The sequence below is a fragment of the Phragmites australis genome, chromosome 3, assembly GCF_958298935.1.
Source record: "Phragmites australis chromosome 3, lpPhrAust1.1, whole genome shotgun sequence".
Taxonomy (NCBI): Eukaryota; Viridiplantae; Streptophyta; class Magnoliopsida; order Poales; family Poaceae; genus Phragmites; species Phragmites australis.
Window position 1 is genome coordinate 50,285,482 of NC_084923.1, and position 18,914 is coordinate 50,304,395.

Below are 18,914 nucleotides of genomic sequence, written 5' to 3' on the forward strand. Positions count from 1 at the left end.
TTGTATTATCTTAATATGACGATAAGAATCAATAAAGCTTCAAACAGAGGATAACAGACGGCTGCAATGCAATAGCAATGGAGGTGGCCAATGAATCGACAAATAATGAAGTGGAAAAAAAGTTATTTTCGTTGACATTTTGATTTAGTTGTTGTATGCATGCATAACGTAGCTCTCATGCCCTGCGTTTTGCTTTGACAACCTGGTGGTGAGCTACGTAGCTCTCATCACCATTCACCGCTGCATGTGTTGTGCTCAGCTCGTCCACCACTCTACTCTACTGTTGCGAAATAAGGCACCCCGCACAAGCGCTGACCGAAGGAGAATCAGAAGATGCTTCTTCCATTTCTTTCTTACCGCAGCAGCAGCAGCTCCCACTTTGCGTGGCCAGCACCCAAAGTTGCAAGAAGAATGGGCCAGAGGCAGGCAGACAGCTTCAGATCGATGACAGGCACCTCCAATGGATGTGCAGTGCATACCTCACAAGTCTGTCTTGTGGTACACCACCATCACCCTGCTATGCTGCTGCTGCTACTACTAATAAAGCTAAGTATTGTATGCGTGCATTGATCTTTTCATGCAAACCCAACTCGGCTATATATGTTGTGTGATTGTGTCCTTGTGCCATGCCAACATTTTTTATTGAGGACATGCTTGCAGTAACACATAATAGCATCGCACCCTGCATGTTGTTTCATCTCATCTCACGTCGCACGTTCAAAACAAGACAAGTCAAGGCTTGGGAGATCATTAGATTAGGCCACACACTGCTATTCCAATCTATCTCATTCTCAATGTGCTAGTTGCTTCCTCTCATGATCCTCCTTTTTGCCTGACCACAAAAAACCAGCATGCCGACATGACCCAAACTTCACAAGATGACTGTGTTTGGTGAAAGAGGGAGAGTACCATACCAAGCAATATCATCCAGTTAATTTGTAGCGACGCTACTTCCGTCCTTCAGAAGTTGCTTTCGGAAGCCCAACCCTTCTTCTCCAATGCTAATCTCAGCTCCTGACATGGAACATGGATGAGAGGCATCGTCTCATGAACTAGGGGTATTTCATCCAGAAAAGCTAAACGACAGAAATGATAGGCACAAGCTTACCTTTACTCTCTTCTTATTGGCATTAAAATCAATGAATCCTGATCGAGATGCCGATCGATACTGAACGATCGGTTTGTTGCCAGGAGGGAACCAGAACTCAACATCATCAACAAACTGCAAGGTACAAACATTAATTAATAAGTGGCCATGCAACTTACACAAACGCAAGCACTTAGATTAGCTTACAAGGGAAAGAAGGTGATACCCCGAATACAGGACTCTCATATTCAACTTGAATATAATCGTCTGTTTTCTCTACTATGCGAGGAGTGAAGTTGTCTGGCTTTGTTTTCGTGACCTGCCAATCAATCAACATCATCTAACTTCTAAAAAATCCAACCAAACACAAGATGCTGCAGAAATTATCAAATGCCAACAGCAGAAAGAAGATCATCATTTTTCCTTTTTTGTGTGTGCCATCATATTTACTTACCACTTCAATGAGCTCTTTCATCGCCTCATCTTTGCTTATGGGTTTTCCCCTGCCGCCGTCTTTGGGATTGTAGTTCCTGAACCAAAATCATGTTAATGTACCCTACCCCCAACACTATGAATGCATCTCTGACAGTTGGTACCAGGACTACATAAAACTCTTTGTTGGAGTGCTTTCTGGCAAATGGATATATATTAGGCGCAGCAGAAATCATAAGAAGATCCCAGAGTAAATATTCCCTTGGCAATGAAAGAGTGCAATGTTATGATCCTAGGATCAAAAGAGGGATAAACATCCGCCGGGAGGATAGCCGGACGGCGTCGGCTGCTAGGGACGAGAGATTAGACTATAGATGAGGGAGATTTAGAATATCGGAAGAGACTTAGATTAATTCTTCTCTTACTTGGTTACAATGATGCATGGCTGTCCCTTTATATAGAAAAGAGAAATTACAATCCTAAATCAATTCCAACTCCTAATTTATCTCCTCCCAAACTTATCCCTAAACAAATCACTTCAAATCCTGATATACCAAACTTATCTCCTAATTAAATCCAACTCTTACTAAACTTATCTCCTCGCTTGATCTCCTGCCGTGGTGCTCCTTGGGCCTGTACGAGCGGCCGGCTGACTGCCATGACATGCAAACGGGAGACACAATTGGGAAAGACCACACACGGCAGGGATACTGCGGTGTTCCATATATATTGGCTCATGAGAGCAATCAAAGAGATTACAACAATATCCGCATCACTAACACGCAAGAAGAAAGATATTTGCTCGCATGTTACACTATGAGGTGTTGTTGCTGGAAGTTTGACACATGCATTTCAGCGTTGCCAGGCCAGGTTTGCTTTTAGAAAGGTGCTTCAGTTATATCAACAAGAATGTAGAACTAAAAAAACCTGTAAATGCAGAGCCAATTCGAATGAATTGGCACAGTGCACACACCAACTCGTTGACCAGTAATCATTCTGGTTCATGGAGAATTTTTATGATATTCGAGTCAAACTTCAATCTACCAACTGCTGCACAAAGAGGTAACTTTCGATGTACTACTACCGAACTAAAAGTTCACAATAAACTTATTGCTTGATTCTGTTCCAGATTTGTCAAATTCTTCCATAACTGTATGTCACTGATTAATGCCACAAGCAGCAGTATAGAAAGTTGCGAAATAAAATGCTTACCACGGGGGAGCATAGTGGTTTGAATCGCTTATCTCCTCCGATGTCGACACACAATTGTTGGTTGCTGGGCACAACGCAAGGGATGGAGGATTATTCTGCACACCGAGATAGCTTGGTTTGGTTCCACTGGAGCAAGGGGATGAAGAGGCAGAGATGCAATTGTGAGATAATAACAAACATGTCATCATTTGCAATCCTATGATTAGTATTGTTTTGATCAATTAAGAAGACATGAATGCCGGTACACAGACAGAACTATTTTGAAGCCCCATGTTTCTTACATGAAATTAAGGGTTGATTATTCTGTTATCTTAATAATGTGGCGGTAGTCAACTGCATCCAGGTGTGAGTAAGCTTCAGCAATGGGGTCAGATCGAAATCGGTCATTTCCGAATTAGGTAAGGTCGTCGCCGCTGTTGAGGAAACGAGCCATGAATCAAGAGAAAGAAGGCAGGGGCAGCGGTTAGTTTACCTGAAGTGGAAGATAGCCGCGAGCGTGGCGAACTCACTGCTTCTGAGCACAAAGTCTCTTCCCTCCGGGGAACCAACCGAGAGGGAACAGTTAGTCACAATAAATCGACACAGGGTAGCAACGCCAAGAGGCAGAAAGTGGAGAATGGGAGATACCTTCGGCCGATTCTTGGGTGGCCCTTGTTCGTGGCAGTGGCCAAGTTGGGCGGCGAGGAAGAGGAGGTGGCGGCGGCCTTGGCGCGAGAGGAGGAGGCTCCGGGGAGGCAGCAGCAGGCCACCACATAGGTACTGGCCATCTGGAGGGGGGCAATGACCGAGCAAGCGAGCGCCGAGCAGTGAGAGACCGAGAGGAGGGGGGAAGAAGACGAATCGCACTCGCACTCACACTATCGTATCGTATCGTATCGTATCGTATCCAAGGACGTGGGATCAGTTGGCTAGCGGGTGGACTGTGCTATTTCGAATTTTTTTTAAATTTTTTTCCAAAAAAGCTATGTTTTGAGACAAATTATCAATCTAAGTTTTTTGGATAAATTTTGAAAAAATTAACGAGAAAAGTTGCTCAGTAAAGTTACGTTCAGATATTGCGGTTGAAAACAAGTAGAAGGATTCGTGAATATAACCAAATCTCGGCCGGCCCAGCCCATTATAGCCTTTCCTGAACAATTTTGGGCCGGCTGAATTTGTGGAGTTGGGCCCAAGAATCCATGACTCCCAACATGGTTCCTTTCTGTCATCATCTCGTTTCACCTCAAGAATAACAAACCGAACTCACAAGCGTGAGGCTGCCTGCCACTATAACACTACCCTGTAGGGGGTAGGGTTTGTCTTTCAAAAGTGTATTATTTTCTAGACACTAGATGTCTCCTGCTTATACTTGAGGCATTTAAAACTAGCTCCGACGAAATAGAGACTGCTAAGCAAAGCAAATTCATGCCCATATTTGTGTACCACCAAATGAACAAACTCATTTCCACAAGCACAAATTGATCACACGGCCTGTCCTGTCCTGTCCCATATGGAATACGTACGGACGATTCATTCATAGAATGATTTTTTCAGCATGCAAAGAGAACATTCTACAGTCCAATCAGATTCTGATCGAGAAGAAGAGAATATACAGTGCGTCTTCTGTAAACTACTAATCAAGACTCACTGGTCGTCTCTTGTGGGACCCAAGTCAAGTCAAAGCGCGCCGCGCCAAAATCCTAACGACGCAATGCCATCAGCAAGCCTCCGCGGCCACCTCCTTGGCGGGCTCATCATCGGCGCCGCCGGCCCGCCTCCGCGCCTTGTCTGCCTCGGCCGTCCAGTCCATGCACACGATCACCGTCACGAGCACCGCCAGGCTCGCCGCCGCGCCAACCAGGAACCCAACCAGGAGACCCTCCAGCCCCAGCCGTGCCTTGAACCCCAGCGCCACGCCCACCGGCAGCGCCACAACGTAGAACCCGCCCACCACCGCGTACATGCCCACCAACGGCCGCGCCGTGCCCCGCACGATGCCGCCGCACACGTTCAGCGGGAAGTTCACCACCTCCAGCAGCGCCATCACCCTCATCGCCCTGCCCACGCCGTCCCGCACCTCCGCGCTGCGTGTATACATGCGAGCCCAAGGTCGCCGCGACGCCAGCATCAGAAGGCCGCCCGCGACGCCGGCCAGCGCGCCGCCCACGATAGACACCCTGGCGGCCCGGCGCGCCAGGGACGCATCCCCTGCGCCGAGCTCGTTTGACACGCGAACGGACGCGCTCACAGACAGCGACAGCATGCCCGCGAAGAGGAGGTAGTCGAAGTTGAGCGTCACAGCGATCACGGCCACCATGCGCCGCGCGTTGGGGAGGCGGCCGGTGAGGAGGACTAGGATCTCGTAGCACCACCACTCCAGGCACGTGTTCAGGCAGCACGGGAACGCCAGACGTAGGAGCTCCAGCCAGTCGCCCGGCGTTTGTTTCAGCCAGACGCACGTCTTTGCCGGGTCGTTTGCGCTGCTGGCCGCCTTCCGCCGGCGTTCGTACGCGAGTACGTAGGCGGCAAGCATGATCGCCACGGCCAGGTCGCTCAGCCAGAGGGCCGCGGCCACGCCCTGTATGCCCATCCTTGCGGAGAGCGACATGGTGAGCGGGATGTGGAGGGCGAGCGCTACGGCAGTGGTAAAGAGCGTGGGGAGCGCCACCTCCTGCGAGCTCAGGTAGGCCTTGAGCGGGTTCAGGAGGGAGGTGACGGCGAGGTCTGGGAGGAGGCACACGACGTACTTCCTGGCGGTGGAGGCGATGTCGGGCTGCTGGCCGAAGCGCAGGAGGACGGCGTCGACGCGCAGCCAGAGGAGGGCGATGGGGATGGAGGCGGCGAGGAGCAGGATGGAGGCCATGACCAGCGTCCTGCGCAGGAGGCTGACGTTCTTGGCGCCGTGCGCCTGGCCGCAGATGGGTTCCATGGCGCCGCAGAGGCCGGTGAGGACGGCGAAGCCTGTGACATTGGCGAAGCTGAAGCCGAGCGTGCCGGCGGCAAGCTCCAGCTCGCCGAGGCGGCTGAGGAAGGCCGTCGTGACGGCCGTTTTGGCGAACCATGTGAGGTTCATGCCGATGAGAGGGAGCGCGATGCCGCGCTGCGCGCGCACCTCGGCGGCCACCGCGCGCGCCGCTGGCTCTGCCCACGCGGGGAGCGCGCGCCGCCCATGCTGCTGCTGCTGCTGCTGTGGTGGTGGCATCATGGCAAACTCGGCTGCCTACGCCTGATTTGGAATGAAATGTGCGCGTGAATGCGTGATGTGTCTGTGTCTCTGAATGAGTGTGCAGAGTGTGGTGGTGGTGGTGGTCGGGCAGATCGATGATGTGGTGCTTGTGGAACACTAGGGAGATGGTAGAGCAGAGGTAATGGCCTGGGGTGTCTTGCACGCATGCATTGGACATTCATTTGATCCCTGCCTGCCTGCTGACACCGTGGCGTCGCATGCAACCTCTCTCGACGTGGAATAGCTAGGACCCAACACACCACAGTTTGTTTACAAATTTTGTTTTGCCTCATTTCAACAGCAAGAAAAAAAAAACTGCAACATATGGAAAAGCTCTGCTCTTTGGTATTTGTCTGATGTGGATGACAAAAAGGCTGATAAAGATTTGGCGTCAACTTAATATACTGGGGACTCGAAACCACTATCTGAAAAACTAATGGAGGACAGGATACACGCTAAACTTGATCTGCAAATGAACTAGTGGATTCTTACTTGATGATTCGTATATCAGGTGGAGGACCGGATGAAGATTACCCCGATTTGCATGACGATCCTAGTGAGCTAGCTACTACCATCAACCTAGCTACAATCGTAAAAGGAGGTTAATTTCTTTTCTGCGTCGTCATTAAACAAAGAGAGGTAGGAACTAGGATGCGAATGGTACGATAATTGGAGGGATTTTTGGAATGTACTAGCAGTAACACTTTGGGAGCTCCAATTTATTCGGTAGGGTCTCCCAGTCCAATCGGTCCTATCCTAGACAAGGCTATGCATGCATAGCATTATGCATATTTGATAGTGTGGCATCAGATTCACACGATCATATTGTACCTCGGCAGTTACAATGGTGAGTGGTGACATATCTTTCAGTCTCCCTCGGAGTATGCTATGCTGTCTGACTGGCTGATACTATCTGTCAGATATTGCAATAATCAACACAAGCATATATATAAATATCATGATCTGTGGAATGAATTCATGGGACTTCCATGCAAGCCACTCAATCAGGTGCAAAGAAAAGGGTAGTGGATCCATCAACTGATACACACATATTATACATATAGTAGGCAGTCGTTACTGCAACTGCACGAGCAGACATGCGGAGTTATCTGAGCGCATCTCCAACAACGATGTGATGAGCCACGAGAAATTCAGCATCTCCAATTGGGAGTAACGACACAACTCTGGATTCAGTTCAGTCACCTTCGTTCTTTTTTGTGTGCGTGACGAGCAGAAATAGTCTGATCGATCAGGGGCCGGAAAAGCAGGGTGTGTGATTCAGAGCCAGCGAAGCGAGCTTGATTGGTGCGGCAGCCATGGCCAGATGTCGAGTGGAATGGCCCTCCCCGCTGACACTGAGAGAGAGAGGCCGAGCGAAATAATTGGGAAAAGCAAAGTACGTAACCTCCCCTCCTCCTCTTTTGACAAATTTATTGATTTTAGGTGCACTAGAATAAATATACATCGTCTATTTTGTTTATCTAACGATTTAGTTTTATAATATGATATTGTTTTTCTCGCTAGCATCATTAGTATTATTTAAGAGTAACATTAGTAGCATAGAATTGGAAAATAAAAAAAGACATATTAGTAATCAATTGTATCTCTTATACCCAAGTTATACACTCTAACCTTTTTTTTTTCTGATTTTTTGATCCACTCCGCCAGGGTTCGTTTTCTTCTACCTTCGATTTGTTACCATCATTTGCGAGCCCCACCATCTCGTGTACCTGACCCGTGGCGCCGGCCTCATCTCTCTAACATGTGCTGCTGGGCTGTTCTTCCGCCTCATCCTGGTGGGACGCGCTTCCTGCCCTCTCTCATCGGTCGATATGGGTGGAGCGAGTCGGTGGCCTCCTCTCCCCGATCGATCCGGATGAAGCTCGATGCTAGCCTCTTGCCCTGACGCAGGGTGGTAGCCTCCTATCCCCGTCCGATCCGTGTGAAGCGTGGCATCGGTCGACCTCCTCTCCCCGTCGGATGAGACCGCCTCCCTCTCCCCGTCCCTCTCCCAGCGGCCAAAGCGTGTGGTAGGGTGGATCGAGGTGGGCAATTCCACCACCTCGACATTGTCAAGCTCTGTCCCGGTGGCATGGTTGTGGTGTGCACGAGGTCCTTCCCTTCGTTCGTGCGCGGGAAAGGCTGCTATGTCATCGATGCACCATTCTCGCGCGTTGAAATTCATGGTCGGAATGTCACCATAGCCATCTTGCCGGTGGAGACGAGGGTGCACGGTGGATTGAGGCGAGGACGTGGAGTGACAGGCTCCCTCTCCTCTTCCCGCTCCCCGCACGATGGAGGACCTTGCAAAGGCACTGCATGGAGGTCGGTTGGAATGAACACCGGCACGGATGCTGGCCGCCGTCCTCGCTCAGGCTGGTCATGCAGCATTGAGAAAACCAAGTTAGAGATCGTCATCATCGTTATGTCCATTGCCAACGTGTGATGACGTCCACAGCAGCAGAGCGATGCAGAGTGAATGGGCATCGTGCGGAGGTGGCAGTGGCAGTGATCGTGTTCGAGTCTCCGGTATCTGCAGGATACATCGCTAATGTCACTAACTAGCAGTTTTTGTATCACTAATGTCACCAAACGAACAAAATAAACTAGCAGTTTTTGCATTGCTCCTAAATTGTACTCTACAACTGTAAAGTATGATCACATAGCCAAATTGCTAAACTGAACATAAATATTTTTTTTACACTAAACAAGTTCTCAAGTAATTGTACATGCTTCTACACTTGATCGACAAAATTGGACTAAATACACTAACCGGCATTTCATCGAATAGCTTTAGTGCACCACACTAACTACCATTTTTTCCTCAATATCTTCCACAAATGGATGCAAATCCTAAGAACAAATGATCCTAATTGGTGATCATGACCATAATGATGCGAGTTGTACCTGCATAAATGCATGCAAATCCTAACAACAAGACGTCGCTTGGCCTTAGCTTCCACCCGTCGTGGCCAACAACACTTGGCACTCGTCTCGGCCAGCGATTTCGTGACTCCATGAGCCTTCAAATGACCCTAATGCCTCACGCAACCATTCGTTGTCACCGCACGATGGCCTGGCGATGTAAGGGCTGGGACTCCAGTCGTGCATATAACGACGATGCCATTCCAGGACTTGGTCTTCTCTGTGATGCGTGCGACAGAGAACTTAGGCACGGACTTATCGATGAAGAAGGAAACCTCAGTGCTAGCCTTGTTCAGCTACACGTGGCATCACATCTGGGTCGCAATCAGGTCGATCGCGTGGATAGACATCCTCACGATGACCTGGAAGGGAGGGGTTGGAGGTGGCTGGAGAGTGGTGATGCACTGTGGGCTTGGCAGGCTGGCACGGAGGGGGTGGAGGAGCCTGGACACCGGCGACACGTGGGGCCGGTAGCGGCGGCGGCAGATCACACGAATGCTTTCACACGTGAGACAAACATGGCACACACATGATGAAATGTTAATAATGAAAGATGTAATTACCCTCAGGGTACATGTGGCTTATTTCCACTATTACAGAAATGATTTAGTGGGACATCCTTATACAAACGTCTATTTGGAGCCGTCTGTACAAATGATATCACAGATGGTTCCAAACTAGAATTGTCTGAAAAAATAATAACAGTAGTTTCTGCGAGTGGAATGCTTTAGTACAGATGATTCTAATTTGAAAACTGTCTGTACTAATAATACTGACGGTTCTCAAATAAGATAGTATGTACTAAAACGTTCAGTACAGATGGTTCCAATTAACTGGAGCGTCCGTTACCACTGAAATGGATCCGAAGCTTTGTTTTACTTAACTTTTTAGCTCACATACATGTCAGCTCGGCTGATATTTTGGAGTTGATCTGCTCCACCTCTCTCATCCACTTATCCTTATCTGCTCCACCTCCTCTCTCTCGATATGCTCTCAAGTCTCTCTCGATCATCTCTCGATCTGCTCTTGTGCCACTAGATCCTCCTCTCCACCTCCTCTGCGTGGCACACCGTGCAGCAAGGCGGCTATGCAACCAGTCGGTAGGAGGGCGACGCGCCATGCAGCAAGGTGGCCATCCATCGCCTCCACTTTGCCAGCTCTGATGCCTACTGGAACCGGGGCTCTCCGCTCGAAGCTGTCGGCATCGTCGTCGTCCTCCTTCTCCCGCCGCCTCCTGCAACGATGTCAGGTGGAGATCCATTCGGACTCGTCGGTAAGATTTCCCTACCTTGCTTGGGTCGTTCGAGACCAAAACCAAATCTCTAATCTCTCTCTCTCTCTCTCTCTCTCTAGTCTTCTATCCTCGCGCTTAGCCCTAGGTGGATTTGTTTGCTAATCTTGCGGAGTACCCACCCAATCCTTGAGTGGTTCGATTCGATTCGGTTCTGTTCTTTTATTCTCTAGATCAAGATCGCACTCAGTGGATCCTGTTACCCTAAACTAGTAGGAGCACTAGAAATATCAGCCAGTTTATTTTACAAATTCTTCTTGGTTTTATTAGCCCGCAGGTGAACGACGGCTTGATTTGAGATGCTCAAGTATATTGGTTAGTCAATGCCTTGCATTTGTAATGTTGCTAAAGATGCTCTTGTCTCATACCCGCAGGTGATCCAGAAGGGGGTGGCAACCATGCCCAAGGTCAAGAATCCCCATGTTTTCTTAGACATATCGATTGGCGGACAAAGCATCGAGAGGATCACGTTTGAGGTTGTAAAGCTTGCGGCAGCATGCTTGGTCTTACATTCTTTACCATTTGATGAATAATGGTTGTTTCTTCCCTTAAGGACATGAGTGACATGCACCTGATTAATGTTTGGCTTTGGTTTGTAGCTCTTCGCTAATGTAGTCTCGAAGACTGCGGAAAACTTCTAAGCTCTTTGTACTAGTAATTCTGATTCCTTGCTGTGAGATAGAGTGCGTGATGTTGGAGTTGTTGCTACAACATATATTTGCAATATGCGAGCTCTCAATCTTAGTAAGGGATAGTCTGTGATGTCAAAGAGTTGGATTATTTTTACCATGTTGTTCTTGTCATGGTAGATTAGATCATTGGTATTGCTTAATTAGCCCAAGCTTCTTCTTTCAACTGACTTCTTGATGTAGTGTACTTTATAAACTCAACGTTGCATGCTATTAATGACTACTATTACGCTTTTGCTAAAGTTTTATTGAAGTTTTATCAAACTATTGCAGCACTATTATGTCACACCCGGTTTTAAAGGAAACAACCAGATGTATTCCACATGTATGCCAGGATCAAGTTTACATACATGCAGCGACGTCATTAGTGATAACATAAACGGTGTCTTAAATAACGTAAACAATCCTTACAAAAGGACCCGTAGGTCTGAAAGAAAATACTAATAAATCTTCAATTGGCAGCGGAACACCCATCCATCCACAGGCGTTGTCCGGGGGAAACACCAGCCTAGGACATGGTCTTCAATCAACGCCTTCTTCCTTCTAGAAATCAGCGTCCTCGCCCGGGACTTCCTCGAAGACTTCACCTTCTGAGCAGCATCCGAGGGTAGGGAAAAAGGCAAGCGTGAGTACATAAAGTACCCAGCAAGTGGAGGAAAAATATGACATGCAGGCTATTGACAAGGAAAGTTCAACTTGGGAATTTACTGCGACTATGCTCAGCTAAAACAGACTCAAACAACCTAGCAATCCTATTTACTAGATTTTATTCCAACAATATAAGAACATAACTCATCGGATTCCATCCGACTACCAGACTCACCAGATATCCCATATCCGGCTACCGACTCATCGGGAGTACCACCACCCGACTACCCAAACCAACCCTTAAAGTTCCCATCTAATCCTGAAGAAGTCCAAGCCGCTCTTGACCGTGAGCACGGCTGATCGATCAGTTATTTACTCTGCAGAGTTTGCACACTTTACCCACGAGTCGTGATTCCCTTTTTGCCTTACACTTCCGGGGTGTATGGCCGGGGTCTCACTACAAGGCTGTTACAAAGTATCTTCACATCTATAAGCACCCACTAAGGTTTCACCGCTAACAGGGATCCCATCCACTGCAGAGGCCCCCTCTTGTGCCACCGAACCAACCATTGGTGCGTACAGAATGCGAAAAACACTAATTACTTAGCCAGGCCGTACCCATATAGGCCCCATGGTTGTGCTGTTTTGCCAGGTTACAGGCTCCAAGAACCGGTCCTTAGGATCCCACACAAGAACATACACAAACCCTGCTGTATAGCTCCACCACATACTAGCCATCCAGTTGGGATCCCTAAATTCAAGTTACTACAAGATTATCAATTCTCCCAAGTACTTGTTCCATAGTTATTAATCAAAGTTCATAATGATTCTAATCCATGACTGCACTAGCATGACTACCCTTTTACAGGACCCAAAACCCCAAAAAGGCTACAAGGAATGGCCATACAAATTCTAGTAAACCCTATTCATGGGATTCAAAATTAGACAAGCATGCAACTAAGGAAAAGTAAACTATAATGATCTATGGTTAAATCAAGGTGATCAAGGACACTTGCCTTCGTAAGCTGGCTGCTCAGAATCTTCGAAAACTTGGTCTTGGATGCTGGCACTCTGCTCTCCTCCTAAGCCGAAGAACACACCGGAAAGAAATAACCAAAACAGCTAAGTACAACACACTAAACAGGAGAAACTAACTCTAAAAAGGCTAAGAACGGAAAGTACACGCTGCTACGATCTCGGGGGTGCGAAAATCACCTAAATCGGAGGTCGTATGGAAAAGTTACACTAATTCTACTCTACAGGGGCTTTTCTGAAAGTTTGCAGGGACTGAATTGTAAAACAGATAGTTCTAGGGGCTTAAGTGCAAAGTTCAGGGACCTAAACATAATTACCCTAAAATCCAGGGGCCTAATTGCAATTATCCTATAGTCCAGGGGCCAAATTGCAATTATCCAGAACTATCTAAGGGCCTATATGCAGAAACAGTGAAGCCTAGGGGTTTCCTTGCAAATCTCCCTATTTTCCGAGAATAGGTGGAATTATTTTCATACTGAAAATCCTAATTAATGCGCAATGCTGACGTCACAGGCTGACTGGGCTGCTGACTGGGCATCCACTGCTGACTGGGCTTTGCCACGTAGGACAGGGGCATCCACGTGGCGCACTGACGTGTCTCTGCTGCTGACTGGGTTTAAGAGGGACACGTGGCGCAATCTGGACGGCTAGCGAAGGGGTATCTTGCGATCTAATCAGGAACGTTCAAAGGGGATCCGACGGCTGAGATTGATTGGGGGAAAAACAGACCGGCGGCGATCGGAACACGGCGGCGCCGCCTCGGATCTCGCCGGAGGATCGCCGGAGACACGCTAAACTACGCTACGGGCTACCAAACTCTACGGGGAAAGGCGCAAACGAACGGGGAGCGCACGGGGAAGCTCACCGGGGGCTTGTCGACGGCCGGGGAGGTCTTGACGGCGACGGGCGATGACAATGGCGGGCGGCGGCGCTCGGAAGTCAACGGGGATCCGGCTGCGACGGCGGAGAGGCGAATCCGACGGGCGGGGAAGCTTCCTGGGGGGCATGCAGTGCCGGAGGGGGGGTTAGCTGACCGCGGGGACCATCGGGCGATGCTAGCGACGATGAAGGGCGGCGGCGCTTACCGGCGAGCGGAGAGAACTCGGTTCCGACGGCGGAGAGACTTCGGCGAGCAGCAAAACGAGTTCCTCCCGCTACTGCGAAGCTGGCGGCGAGCTCGGACGCGGCGGGGAGGACTTGGCGCGGCGGATGGCTCGGCGACGGCGGCTATGGCGCTCGGCTTCCTCGGGTTTTTGCGCGTGTGCAGGGAGAAAAGGCGGCGCTGCTGGGTTATATAGGCGAGGCAGGCGCGGGTTGTTGCGGGGCGCAGCGCGTAGGGCGGACGGCGCGACGAAATCGGACTCGGCGCGCGGCAGCTGCGGGTTCGGTTCGGATACGGCGCGCGGGGCTGCGGGGCGCGGCGGAGACGATAGAGCTGACGGGCGGGTCCCACTGGGCAGCGGCGCGCGGACGGGGTGGGCTGGGCTGGAAGCGGGCGACTGCTGGGCTGGGCCGCGACAAGGAAAACGGGCGTCACATATTAGCAACTGAGACTGAGACATTCTCTTTGAAGATGCAAATCCTCTCCCTGGTTGTCGGTGTATCAGGAACCGGGGATCCCTGAGTCCCGAGGCCCAGTCAGCCATCCGCCACATGGCGCCATTCCACGAGGTCCCTCCTAAAGGATGAGAAAAGCTCAAGTCCCGGGAGAAGGTGCTCGGGGTCATAGTCAGTGGTTCCCGAGCACCCCAGTTCCCCGATGATCCACAGAGTCTAAGTACCGGGAAGAAAGTGCTCAGAGAGGTGCCCGGTCACCCCCAAGCACCCTAGTCCCCTGAGGATCAGAAGAGCTAAGTTCCGGGAGAGAGTGCTCGGGACTGCGTGCGGCAGCTCCCGAGCGCTCGATTCCCCGAGGATCCGTGTAAGAGTGCTCGGGGCTACACGTGGCAGCCCCCGAGCACTCGGTTCCCCGAAGGATCGTGCAAGAGTGCTCGGGAGAGAGTGCTCGGGGAGGTGAACAGTACCCCCGAGCACCCGGTACCCCGAGGACAAGGATAGGCATTCTCGGGAGAGAGTGCTCGGGGAGGTGAACAGTACCCCCGAGCACTCGGTGCCCCGACGACCCAGAAAGGCCCCCGAGGGGCCCGCCGATGAGGTGCCCACCGGTCAGAGGTCCGAGGCCACATTTAATGAGCGTGCGTGGCCTGACACATCCAACTGCTCCCGCCGCAGCGTCAGTTCCTGCCATGTTTTGGCAGAGAGGCGTGGGATCATTAATTGCACGGGTCCTGTCCCGCGTCATCCGGCTTGTCTCGGGATAACATCGCGAGGATCAAGGCGTTCCATCTGCCGCCCTGCTGTGGCAGAGGAACGAGACAGGGCGGGCACGCCGGGTTGCTCTGCGGCTGCCCGGTGGGCCCTCTCCACGGCGCCCGTTGCCAGGGCGTTTATGGTGACAGGTGACCGGGCGTGCGACGCATTTTCCACCCCCGGTCACTTCACCTAGAAGAAATGATGACGCCTTTCACAGTCATGGCGTCTTGGAACTTGTGCCCCCCTCCTTCCCGTTCGGGACATGTCGCAGCCGGCGAGTATTTAAAAGAGCCGGCGGCACAAAGGAGAAGAGGAATCGAAGATATAGATCCAGAGCCAGAGAACACAGAACAAAAAACCAACACAGGCAATAGGCAACGGACTCACACACATACGAACTCGAGCTCTCTCGAAGAAGACCAAGCACAGCCCCAACTGAAGAACAAGGAGCCTTAAGCTCTTAGTTAGGCCAATATTCTTGTAACCATCAACATCCTTGAGGGACTTCCTCAGGACAGTTATTGCATCCATACATGAGTAGGGTATTACGCCCCCGTGCGGCCCGAACCCGTCTAAATTCCAGTGCATTTACTTCTTTCTGCACTAGGTCATCACCCCCCCCCCCCACCGGCCGTTGTATTCATTCCATTTATTTCTCCGACGAACTTATTCAGGATCATTCCCCCGGCCGAATCTCTAAAAAGGGGTCTCTCGGGATCCCTGCGACAGGAGTTAATCCTCCGATACTGGTGGTGATGCAAACGGAGAAGGAAGAAGACCCACATGAGTTGATTGTAATTTTACTTTTATTTGAGGATTTTTTTTTTTTTTGTAAAAGTGGTTGTACCAATTTCTATAAATATCAGTTAATGAACTGCGAGTTCTTGCCCCTTCCAGGGCGTTCTGCCTTTAAAAAATATGGATCATAATTTTATTTTTGATATTTTTTTTAGTACAGACGATTTTAAGCTAGAACTGTCTATACTAATTATTTGTATAAACGGTTAGTACAGATAGTTCAAAAACCGTACATAAAAGTCTAATTTGTACAGACTTTTTTTCACAGACGGTTCGAAAAAGCGTTCCAGATAAGGTTTTTGAACCGTCTGTATAAATGATTTCTCTAGTAAAATTCACAATTATCAAGATAATTATGCAGCAAATGGATGGTTAGAGAAAATCTACGATACCTCCTATCAACTGATATCATAGTGCACCATAAAAACCCATAATTTATTTTGGCACATTGCTTTCAGTCACTACTAGGAGCTTCCTTTCCTTTAGTTTCCTTTCTCTTTCTGTTTGCATCGATCGAGCTACTAGCCTATTATACGCATTTTAATTTGGTGAGTGGTGAGTCCCCGTCAATAACCATACCGGCAAGTCTAACGTTCACCTTCACAATCCATATGATACAGTACTCATCTTTTTCAGGCTGTGACATGCAGTCAAGGCGTCTCTGTGGTGAACTGACAAGCGATCATCCCCTGATTGCATGGCTCCATCACTGCACATGGTTTACTACAATTAAAGAGCTAAGCAGGATGGTTTAGCCTTTGAGTTGAGGTGATATATATGATCACCAGGATGGCTGACTCTGACTGGATAAGCAGCTAAGTCATCGTTAGTGGCTGCCAACTTTGATTAGCGAAAAAGGGTGAAGTAGTGCTAATAATTATCTATCTATCTATCTGTTGTTGTGACATCCAACATAAACAGCACTCCCAACTAAAAGCTAGCTATTTCTTTCTTTCTATCTGTCTTTCTTTCTTTTAAAAAGCAGAGATCGATCAGTTGTTATTGCACGGCTGGACTCTATGATCCGGCCTGGAATTCGCATGATGCATGCTTACAGCCACTGAGAGGTGGACCCATGCATGCAGCAGTCATGTCATCGTCCCGTACGGTTCCGGGGTACCTGGCTTTCTGTTATCTAAATCATTTGCACTACCAGATAAGATGGAATCGAATCGAATATATACGGTACACGCCACTGGTGCCGAAAGGTGCAAGTTAACCCTAGGATTATTGCTGCATCCTCTTGTGTTGGTGCTAAGCTAGTTTATCATAGAAGATTAACCCTAGGATTATTAGAGCATGTGTGATGGCTACATGGTAGATAGCAAAAACTTGTGTAATAAGTTTCGGCTAAGTACATCGTATGATGTGAAGGTCAGGCTATTTTCATATCTCAATGAAATAACTCTCTTTATCTCTATTACTTTCAAAAATGCATAGTTGTTCTCGCACCTTCCTATGTCTTGTCTCCACGTCATGCCCTCTCCCATATTCTGCCCCCATAGTTAGATATTATTTATCTGTAAATGCCACCAACTTACCTCCTCCACCCATTCGTCCCTCTCCCGAGCCGCCCTTCAGTCGTTCCTCCCCGCGCATCGCCCCTCACTACATCGCCCACACCTCGAACCTCTCCTTCTCCCCTCTGCCCACCTCCTCATCCTTGTCGGCGTCCTTCCTCCTCCGATCATCGTCCCCATCCAGCCCCAGAGGTAGGCTCCCCCCGCCCCCGCCCCCGCCCCCGCCTCTGCGCTCATATGGCGGCGATGACAGATCTAGTGACACCACAGAGTCTTCCGTGACGTCGTCGCAGTCTCCTCCATCCGTCGCACGCGTCATCCTGGTGCTACCCAGGACTCGAGGCTTAGAGATCCCGAGTTGCCCACGACGTCGTACCACCAATCGGCTTCCGCCTAGGTCCTCGTTCCTCTACGCTGGAGTCACGGGCGCGGATGAGACGAGATCGCTAGTGGCCTAGGCAACATGGACGATGCTAACGAGGAACTCTTCCATGGGGATGCCGTCATGCTGCCATCGCACGAGATGGTAGTGCGTGCGTTCGAGGGCGGCTGCCACGACACACTTTGAATGTCGTCCTCGATGTTGAAGGGCGTCGGCCGCAACATGTGGCGTGTGCGTGATATCGTGCTTCAGCATACCATCTTTCTTGACTGAATTCGTTGAAAAGTTGGTAACTATCCTTTTGCCCTTGAGCTCAATAGTGCTGCATGATTTCAGTTGTAGTTTTGGTCATGGATCATGCCATAAGTCTAGAAACTTTTATGTGTTGTGTGCAAGGACGGGTGAAACAAGAAATTATAGTTAAATCAAACCAAAAAAGACAATTTTTACTCCAGATTGCTTGCTATTTTTGTATTCTTGGAGGTGTGCGAGATCATTTCCTTGCCCTATCCAGTGAGGATATGTAGTGGGGGAGAGGGGATCAAATTTTGTTATGTTTGGTGATTTTGCCATTCCAAATGTCCAAACTCTAAACCAATGCACTTTTTGCTATTGAAATTTTTCCTTGTGAAACCTTGTGATAAAACTTGAGTCTTTATGGTATCCTACTACTGTTTGTTGTTCCATGGTAGCAAGGCGTAATAAGCAAACACAATACTCTCCGATACAACAAGACGACGTATGCCTGTTGTGTCGATATGATATATCATGTGGTAATTTGTGTTGTTCTCCTTATTTGTAAGATCTTATGTACGAGAAAGAATTGTGATTGTCAATGTGTGAGCTGCTCATTGTAATCATTTTCAAATGAATTGATATGTTGTGTGTTTAGTCTGCTTCAAAATGCATGCCTCATGTTATGCTTCACTTTTATGCATGTATGGTATGTTCCTTTTATGTTGCAATTTATTTCTAAACCTTCATTTTCAGGGGTTGCTTTGAGATTATTTTTGCTACCATGATAGAACACATTGTCTTAACAAATGATTTTTGTAAGACGTACAAACACATTGTCTGATTAAATGTTTTTTGTTATACATCTAAATGTAGCTATTGAACACATTCCTTGCCAGCAACCTCGCATTTTGAAACTGAACCCATGAGAAACATCCAACCAAACCTTCTCTTGTATAAACCTGACCAGTTTTAGTGTTAGCTTTTCCTGCCTTTTTTGTACAATTTTACCTGCCACTTGCATAAACATCGAGTCTCATCAGTCATGATTCCGTTGGGCTTGCATAGTCTGCATTTGTAACTTTATAGATAGGTTGTTTGAGTTCAAATTTTAAGTAGCTAACAATAATTAGTATGGCCACCCTACTTCATATCAATTGTGAAAAAATTATACTACTGGAACACATGCAGAGTTTGATTTTT

The 18,914-nt window shown here is 48.8% G+C and overlaps 2 protein-coding genes across 2 annotated transcripts; both read right to left on the reverse strand.

The window, feature by feature from the left end:
- Window positions 1–566: 566 nt before the first annotated feature.
- Window positions 567–3,600, reverse strand: LOC133913836 (uncharacterized). The gene is made up of 8 exons (XM_062357108.1): window positions 3,359–3,600; window positions 3,204–3,260; window positions 2,732–2,857; window positions 1,542–1,617; window positions 1,314–1,406; window positions 1,109–1,222; window positions 915–1,014; window positions 567–832 (listed from the first exon to the last, which is right to left on the reverse strand). Exons 1-7 carry the CDS (start codon window positions 3,496–3,498, stop codon window positions 961–963), a joined length of 660 nt encoding a protein of 219 aa, XP_062213092.1. The 5' UTR covers window positions 3,499–3,600; the 3' UTR covers window positions 567–832; window positions 915–960.
- Window positions 3,601–4,223: 623 nt separating this feature from the next.
- Window positions 4,224–6,080, reverse strand: LOC133911312 (protein DETOXIFICATION 56-like). The gene has a single exon (XM_062353511.1). The coding sequence runs from the start codon at window positions 5,913–5,915 to the stop codon at window positions 4,428–4,430; it is 1,488 nt and encodes a 495-aa protein (XP_062209495.1). The 5' UTR covers window positions 5,916–6,080; the 3' UTR covers window positions 4,224–4,427.
- Window positions 6,081–18,914: the final 12,834 nt, after the last annotated feature.

Bases quoted from the DNA above. Each gene is read 5' to 3' on its own strand.
- LOC133913836 (XM_062357108.1), bottom strand. From the start codon at position 3,498: ATGGCCAGTACCTATGTGGTGGCCTGCTGCTGCCTCCCCGGAGCCTCC. The intron at 3,261-3,358 runs GTATCTCCCATT...CCCGGAGGGAAG, and splicing joins CACCCAAGAATCGGCCGAAG to AGACTTTGTGCTCAGAAGCA. The intron at 1,407-1,541 runs GTAAGTAAATAT...ATTGATTGGCAG, and splicing joins TGAAAGAGCTCATTGAAGTG to GTCACGAAAACAAAGCCAGA.
- LOC133911312 (XM_062353511.1), bottom strand. From the start codon at position 5,915: ATGATGCCACCACCACAGCAGCAGCAGCAGCAGCATGGGCGGCGCGCG.